The 8,683-nt window shown below is 28.9% G+C and overlaps 2 protein-coding genes across 3 annotated transcripts; one reads left to right on the top strand and one right to left on the bottom strand.

Annotated features, from left to right (window-relative positions):
• The first annotated feature begins 675 nt into the window (after positions 1 to 675).
• On the top strand, positions 676 to 3,410 carry LOC113386884 (ADP,ATP carrier protein). The gene is made up of 4 exons (XM_026624642.1): positions 676 to 994; positions 1,702 to 1,963; positions 2,221 to 2,455; positions 2,624 to 3,410. Exons 1-4 carry the CDS (start codon positions 829 to 831, stop codon positions 2,864 to 2,866), a joined length of 906 nt encoding a protein of 301 aa, XP_026480427.1. The 5' UTR covers positions 676 to 828; the 3' UTR covers positions 2,867 to 3,410.
• LOC113386886 (vesicle transport protein GOT1B-like) lies at positions 2,799 to 6,229 on the bottom strand. Of its 2 annotated transcripts, XM_026624644.1 has the most exons (6): positions 6,002 to 6,229; positions 5,840 to 5,931; positions 4,773 to 4,951; positions 4,478 to 4,559; positions 4,366 to 4,404; positions 2,799 to 3,518 (listed from the first exon to the last, which is right to left on the bottom strand). In XM_026624644.1, the coding sequence occupies exons 1-6, from the start codon at positions 6,024 to 6,026 to the stop codon at positions 3,504 to 3,506; spliced, it is 432 nt and encodes a 143-aa protein (XP_026480429.1). In that variant the 5' UTR covers positions 6,027 to 6,229; the 3' UTR covers positions 2,799 to 3,503. The 2 variants fall into 2 exon arrangements, with proteins under 2 accessions (XP_026480429.1, XP_026480430.1); XM_026624645.1 differs by lacking the exon at positions 2,799 to 3,518 and having other exon boundaries at positions 4,189 to 4,400; positions 4,474 to 4,559.
• Positions 6,230 to 8,683: the final 2,454 nt, after the last annotated feature.

The following is an 8,683-nucleotide window of genomic DNA, read 5'->3' as shown; positions in this document are numbered from 1 at the left end:
CATTTTTATTTTAATAAACATTATGCACGAAATCCTGACGTAACTTCAAAAACGCACAGGACTAGAATAGCCAAATTCGAGCTGCCAAATATATATACCGTTCAACTAGTAGTGAACGTTGCGTTCTAGATAATTTAAAATATGTGACAAATCGTTAATTTCTTTATTTATTATATTTTATTTTTATATTGTTATTTATTATTTAATGTGCGAAATATATTTTCATATAAATAACCGTATACAATGTTCAATCAATATTAGAAATTTGTTTATATAAAATTTTTAAATGTTCAAATTGAATTTGAACTCACAATCAGATTTATACCTTAGCCAACCTTAGCTTTATTAAACATATAATTTATAAAGCAGTGCAATTATTTGTATATTATACTGCAATTCAATTTATTACATATTTATTATTCAATGCTATTGAATAAAACAGTTTAAATGGTTTGTAGAAAGTAATTTAATAATTATTTATGGTTATTTTAAGTAATATAATTAATTCATAATTGAAAACTTATAAGAAAATTTAAATTTAAAGCGATTATTAAAGGGCCTTACTTGTTGGTACCAACATAAAAATATAAGGAGTTTCCAAGCAAGTGCTGATGACGTAAGGCACGCTACTTCATCTTGGTGGAACAAGCTTCGGCACATGATTGGCGAGCGGTGAGAGGGGCTACCTCATCAGTTGTGTCGTCTAGTTGGCAGTTCACTTCCACTTGCCTACCGTCTCCAGACCCTGCTATATCGGGTCGAGTTTGCAAAAGAGTTTTATTTAATTTATTGTTGCCGCCCGTGTTAAATTAAGTAAACTTTTTCAAGATGATGCCCGCACTTGCAGACCCAGTGGCTTTCGCCAAGGATTTCGCCGCAGGTGGTATTTCTGCTGCAGTCTCTAAGACTGTGGTAGCACCCATCGAACGTGTCAAATTGCTCCTGCAAGTACAACACATTTCCAAACAAATTGCTGAGGATAAACGTTACAAAGGTGAGTGCTACTAAAATATTTCTAATTTAGTTAAATCTGTTTGATGTGCCCTTTCTGGAAACTACTATCTGCCGTTTGAGCGGCACGTGGTTTTATAGTGCTACTTAGATTTGCAAGTTTAAATTTCAGTGAAATGTATTAATCTGTACATAATTAAATTGAACATAAATTAATAATAGTTACCGGTTGACTATTAAGCGGTATTAATATGATTTTTTACTATGTTATATAACCCACTTGAACATTATGTGAAACGGTGCTCATTAGTTGATTCATTCTTTTATACTATGTTAATTCATTTTCAGTTAGATTAAATAGCTACAAATATTTTGTACGGATCGAACATTATTCGCATAATATAAGTTCATATAGGGTTCCTTCATTGTTAGGTAATACACCTTTAATGGCTGCCATTGTTAGATGCGGGGATTTATTTTGCATCGATTTTTTCGCATTATTTAGTAAATTTAATATTAAGACTTAATTTTTTCATTAATGTAAGGATTTTGTTGTTTTTTTCACTATTTTACTTCTAGTGAATGCATTTAATAAAATTTTCTTTGCCGGATTAGTCCTCCATCTTGGAGTCGGCGCGTGCGCACGCGGCTTTTCATCTGACATTTACCTTGACACATTTGATCGAAATGTTCTACTTGTCGTTATCATATACAGTTATGCAATTATTTGATTAAAAATCTCAATTACAGGTATCATCGATTGCTTTGTACGTATCCCTAAGGAGCAGGGCGTACTTTCCTTCTGGCGTGGTAACTTGGCCAATGTCATTCGTTATTTCCCAACTCAGGCTTTGAACTTTGCATTCAAAGACAAGTACAAGCAAGTTTTCTTGGGTGGAGTTGACAAGAAGACCCAATTCTGGCGTTACTTCGCAGGAAACTTGGCATCTGGTGGTGCTGCTGGAGCCACATCATTGTGCTTCGTCTACCCACTTGATTTTGCCCGTACCAGGTAATTCAACTTTGCATTTAGAGTACTTTTCAATTATTCACATAATACTATTCAGTTGTATTGAAGGTTGATTTTCGGTTGCAGTAGCTTATTTATATTTTTTTACTCTTAAATTTTTAGTTTTTTGTTAAACTAAAATAAATTTAGTATAATAAAGCTTAATTTATTTAACTTTCGCTCATGTAAATAAGCTCTATAAGTGTGCCTTAAAAATATAATTTAAACTGGCTTCTAATTGTTTTGGACATCAATTCCAGATTGGCCGCTGATGTAGGTAAAGGCGCTGGTCAACGTGAATTCTCTGGATTGGGCAACTGCTTGACCAAAATCTTCAAGTCTGATGGTCTCCCTGGATTGTACCGTGGTTTTGGAGTATCTGTTCAAGGTATCATCATCTACCGTGCAGCATACTTTGGATTCTATGACACCGCTCGTGGAATGTTGCCAGACCCCAAGAACACCCCATTAGTTATCAGCTGGGCCATTGCACAAGTAAGTTTTGATTCTATATTCATTAAATTCGAATTCATTTTTCATTAAAAAAAAAAAACGATCCTGAAATGAATGTATAAATATATTAAATTATTAAATATTTATGTGTCAAAACATCACTTACATTCAATTTGAATAGTATTATATATCGACCAATTTGTTTTTCAGGCCGTCACAACTGTTGCTGGTATTGTGTCATATCCATTCGACACTGTCCGTAGGCGTATGATGATGCAGTCTGGACGTGCAAAGTCTGAAATGTTGTACAAGGGAACACTGCACTGCTGGGCCACCATTGCCAAGACAGAAGGAAGTGGTGCCTTCTTCAAGGGAGCTTTCTCCAATATCCTCCGTGGTACTGGTGGAGCTTTCGTTTTGGTCTTGTACGATGAAATCAAGAAATTGTTGTAAATTAAGCAATAAACAACCATAACAAAAAAAGAGAAAAATCTAAAAACAATTTAAATTAGCAAAACCAAGTGTATTTGAATTTCATTTTTGCACAAGTTACCTTTTTGTATTAAAATATATGTATATTTATGAATATGTATTTCTTGTATTTTAGGTTAAATTCGTTATAGAATAATTTGGAAATACATATTCATAATGCTAAAGTATTAAATTGGCTTTTTTCCATTAAAATCCTATTTAACATTATACATATATTTTATTGTCAAATGTGAGGCGGTATGGAATCACGGGTGGCTGCTTTCTGAGTAGTCGAACCTTTTAGGCAAAAATTGTGTAGATCAAACTCAGTTCTACAATCTTGAGCTCATCCACATTCTCAGAACATCCATGTATTTAAGTTAACTTATTGTATTTAACAGTTTTTGAGGAAATACTGTAAATATGTTTAAGATAAATACGAGTAAAATTGTCGAATTATGATTTTTATTTATATTTATTTGAATAAAATACAAATGTTGGAAAGCTTAGAGTTGTATGGACCGGATACAATGTGTTTTTCATGTATACCTTGTTCCTTCTGTTCCTAATTGCAGGTCCCAGTTTGAGAAACCCATGTTCAAAATATAAGTCAGCAAAATCACAATTTAGAAGGCTACAAAAATAAAAGTTAACATTTATGTCTGCATTTGCTACAAATTGAGTTTGTGCAATGTTTTTTTAATTTTATAATACCAACATTCATTGTGCTGCCTACATTGAACTACTAGTTCACAAGTATGTGGTGTGCATGACAAACAAATATGAGCTAAATGTTTTACCTATTAGTGGTCAGAATTTTCTTTTAATTTGTTAGTTAAACATAATAATCAGTGAAAACAATACATGTGTTTGATCATTTTGTAGCCATTAACATGTAATGAGAGTTGAAATTGAAAAAGAAACAGGAATTGTGAACAGCTAAGCAGTTATTGCAATACATGTTATTTTAGACATATTGTACATGACTGCATCATGTTATAAATGTGAAGAAAGGTAGGAATTATAATTTCGTTTTCATTAAGAATGAATTGAAAATTTTATATTAAATGGTTTGTATTACCAGACTTAATTACAGAACTTACACTTATGATACACTGATATAGATAGTACTTTTATATTGACTAACAAATTCTTGTATTTTAATTCAATTAAATTTGTACTAAGTTATAGTAAATTATATTTGCCCTAATATAATATAGTTCATGCAAAAACACATGTCAATTTAAAATATGATTTGTTGGAACATACAAATCATAATTTTTGAACATAAAAATGTGATTGCTGACAAGATTCCTCCGCGTTTAATTCTTATAACTACAATGGCATTAATAAAAATCGGTACAGTTACTGTAATAAAACTAATTAATTAATATTGAACATACCACATAGAACATTTTATTTACATATATTAATAAAGTTTTTGTGAATTATATCTATACAGGAGAGAGTGGATATCATACCGTTGTTCTATTAGAATCACCAGCCAATTTATCTACTATCTGCAATTTACATTTTTTAAATTAATATTTATTATAATCTGATTATTAAAATCTGATAGTTTTTTTTACTTACACTACTTATTCCTGGCATATTTAAAAATGTGCCTAAGATGGGTATTCTTCTTAAAAAGTTAATCGCAACAGGAAAGAATCCACTGAAATCAACATAAAGATTCTTTAACATCAGCTTACCAAACTTTTTAATGTGATTTTATTCATTATTCAAATTATTGGTTTTAACATCCATTTAATATTCATTAAACAGAAACTTTAAAAGACTTATGTCCGAATATAAAATTTTCAATGATATAAAAGTTTTGCTGCAATTTGAATACAAGTTTTAAGAAAATTTTATTTCAATGACTTACCTGAAAAGTAGAACAAATCCATATGTTTCTATGATCATTCCAATCAATGGCCATCCAATTAGAACTACAATAATACCGCCGAAAAAGCATATTGATGCTTTAACTTTATGCCTTTGAAAGAAAAATCTAAATGTTCTTTCCAATCCTATAACACAAGCTAAGCCACATATAAAGAGAATCTGGAATAAACAATATACATTATAAATTTCTGTATTATTTAATTTTAAATGCTTTTAAGTTATTGATAAAGATTTTCTTTATAATAAGGTCTTTAGTTCATAAACATATTCATAATTTAAAATTATTATGAAACATAGGCAAATATAGAAAATATCAATTTAATTATTCATTAAAAAAATATTAAGTAGTTATATATGTATATAAGTAAATACATGTTAATTTTATTCTTTTAGATCAAAATGCTAAATACGATAGATATGAGCCATGGTAAAATTCAACATATTATTGATGGAATAATCAGTATAAATTTTACTGAAATAAATTAAATACATCTTAAAAATGCTTGTACCCTGTGATCGAATTGATATGAAGACGAATTGGAAATATGAAAAGGACATATGCGATCAGCAGAAATAGTATCAGGTAAAGTTGCATGCTCAAGAAGATTCGAGCTCTTTATGCATAAAAAGTTTTAATCTCAATAGTCATGTTTATAATCTTAGTTATCTTCTTACAACTTTTATATTGATCTTTTATTATATATATATATATATATATATATATATACATATCAATTATAATTTCTCACTAAAAAGTTAATTATTTCAAGCCAAAGTACTTGGGACATAAATTTACTTTATTTGAAAATAAATAATTGTTTCTCTAGCGTTAAACAATGATACATTTATTTACCACATAGAAGTTATGCAGTGCTGGTAAAAAAAAACGTGAAACTAATATTTCTCTTATTGCTTCTTATATACAGACACATTTTTTGCTTTGAAACAAGCGAGCAAAACTAATAAATAGTTTTTAAGTACCAGAATCTCCATATTTAAAATGATGTCATTCAACAACTTATTATTTAAGACATTATTATATCTTACATTTCCAATTGCAAGTAATCCTTTATCGAATAGTAACAAAACACCCAGAAAGAGAAATGCTATACCAAATCCTGCCAATCCCACACCAATTTCTGAAATATTAATAAATGTAGAATTACACATATTAAAACTAAACTAATTTAATGACTAAAAGATAATTACTTTGCACATCATTTACTTCAAACATTTTTAGTAGTTTTATTCATATAAGTATTCATAAATTTGTATATAATTTTCTTAACATAGAAAGTTAACCTATGAAAACTTCCACGTCATTCGGTGTTATTTTAATTATTTTATAGAATTTGCTTCATGACTTATAGTAAAAGTTAAAGCTTTCCGATCTCTGCTTTCACAAAATTTGAAATTTTAATGAACCTTCATAATTAATTTAACGGATAAATTTTGATAAAAATGTCAACAATTATCCACATCACTCAACTTTTATAAATAGTTTTGGTAGTGTCATCTGTATAAAATTTTCGATAAAAGGGTACAAGTCTAGACTAAATAGAAATTTGGTGAGAGACTTGAGAGATTTAGTAGAGTGAAATTATTATATATTAATTATTATATATTAATTATAATATCTGGACCAGTACAAAAGATCACCAAAACGCCGAGGTACTACTTCTGAAGGTACTTGCTTTGATTCGCTTATATCAAAATCTCCTCCAAGAATTTTCAAAAAAAATTTATTGCCTCAAGCGAATATTGAAACAACTTGACTAAGCTTTTAAGATTTACTATTCTATTATTCAATTCTAAAATAATATTTTAATTATTATAATAATTATAATTTAATATTCTATTGAACTATTATTTTATTTCATTCTAGTGTCGTAGGCTTGTTAAGACCATAAACTTAATTGCCATATGATCGCCAAGCAACGATTTACTAAAATGGTCAATTTTTTTAACTATTAATATGAACAGCCATCCATCCAGATATTAAAAAGAAAAATTTATTAGGTCTTCCATACGTTTGAGCACCAATTTGACTTTTCTTCGACATACATTCATATAAAATACATACATTCATAGAATATACATACATATAAACATTGTATATATATGCAGTAGCGATATCCATTTTCATTTAATATATATTCAAAATATAAATCAAGTATATGTTTACAATGAAAATAGCCCATTTCGGGTACTGTGGTGTGAAATGGAAATGGGAAATTTCTCACACTATTTTTCCCTGAATCAAGTTAGAGTTTAACTCAGCCCACGAACCTTCCCTACCTTATTTTTTATTTTTAACTTTCCGCAGGGTAGTTATAGTAATGGGCCGATAATCAAAAATGAAAAACTTTACGTTTTGAAGGTTTCTGAACAATTTGGCATACTTCAGAAAAAATGGATGCGTGTGTGTGTGTTTTGTATGTCCGCATTTTTTTCGGGCGCACGGATCAACCGATTTGAATGGTTAAAAAAACAATCGCTTCCTATTGATAGGGAGATGTACTGATTATTTTTTGGCAAAGGCAGGTCGAGCCGTTACGGAGATAGGAAGCAAAGATGTGCAGAAAATACAAATCGAGAGAACGGAGTATTGAAATGATCTAATTAAAATTCAATTTGTAATAATTGAGAGAAGAGATGATTAGTTTTTGGCAAAGGTCCAGCCATTTCGAAGATACGGAGCTAAATGTGCAAAAATTGGTTGTTTTGGAGAGAATTAAGCGTCCGATTTGAATGATTCAAAGATCTGCTTCTTTTAGCAAATAATTGCTTTTGGAAAAAAAAAATGTTTCAACTTTTTTTTCAAAAAAAAATTTTTTTTTGTATATCGAAAATAATTCATATTTTAATTTTAATTCTGATTAAAGTTCTAATTTACTTTAAACAAATAATTTCAACTTTGCAATTCAGTTTATATAATTCTTATAAATATTAGACAATGTTACAATATTTATAATAATAATCTATTTGAAAACATTTAATATTCGATGCCATACACCACTAGTTAATGTTATAATTTCAACACTGCAATTTCTCAGTGGCAAATATAAAATTAAAAAAAAAAACAGATGTTTTTAATATATTTTTAAATTGAATGTTACTATTATTACCGATTAATCATTAAGGGAAATTGCACGTATCGGATTATTTCAAAAGCATGAAAAGATGATTGCAATCGTTTTAGAGCTTCGGGTATATAAGTGCAAAATGGTCGAAGAATGTATACGTACATTTTAAATTAACATAATATTAAATTTTTCATATCAAGATAAAAAAATAGTTAAATTTTATTATATGTAAAGTAATGTTCCAACAAATTTAATATAAAATTAGTATTATGATATTGTTGTAATAACGCTTGAATGTTCAATAAATGCTGTTTCACCCTAAAACCAGTTCATGCACAGAAGAACTGGTTTAGTGTATGGATGGCACGATTGTCATTATTATATCCGTTCATTAAAACACGCCAACCCCGTTTAGTGCTGAAGAAATGATTTTTTTGGGCGCATTTGCAAATCAACCAGAAAAAAATTAAAAACTGAAATAAAAAATAAATCGTGCGAAATAAAAGATAAAGTAAACTAGAGCTGAAAATTGAAATAATTCATAATATACGCAATAAATATGAAATTGATTACAGTAATTTTAATCTCATAGGGTCTTATGAAATAAGTATAGAATGTGATTGCATTTTCATATAAAACTTAAAATATTGGTATGTGATTTACTCATGCGTGAAAAACTGTCTGTGAATTATTGGAAAAACTATATTTATTTGCATTGTTTATTACATTCAAAATATTCAAAATTCTTAAAATATCTTATATGATCTAGTTGGATCTAGTCTATGGATCTAGTATTATATTTTTT

Source organism: Ctenocephalides felis, unplaced genomic scaffold, assembly GCF_003426905.1.
Source record: "Ctenocephalides felis isolate EL2017-DRISC unplaced genomic scaffold, ASM342690v1 CF-g0.4_SCAFFOLD_03571, whole genome shotgun sequence".
In the NCBI taxonomy this organism is placed as follows: domain Eukaryota; kingdom Metazoa; phylum Arthropoda; class Insecta; order Siphonaptera; family Pulicidae; genus Ctenocephalides; species Ctenocephalides felis.
This window is presented reverse-complemented; position numbering and strand designations above follow the sequence as displayed.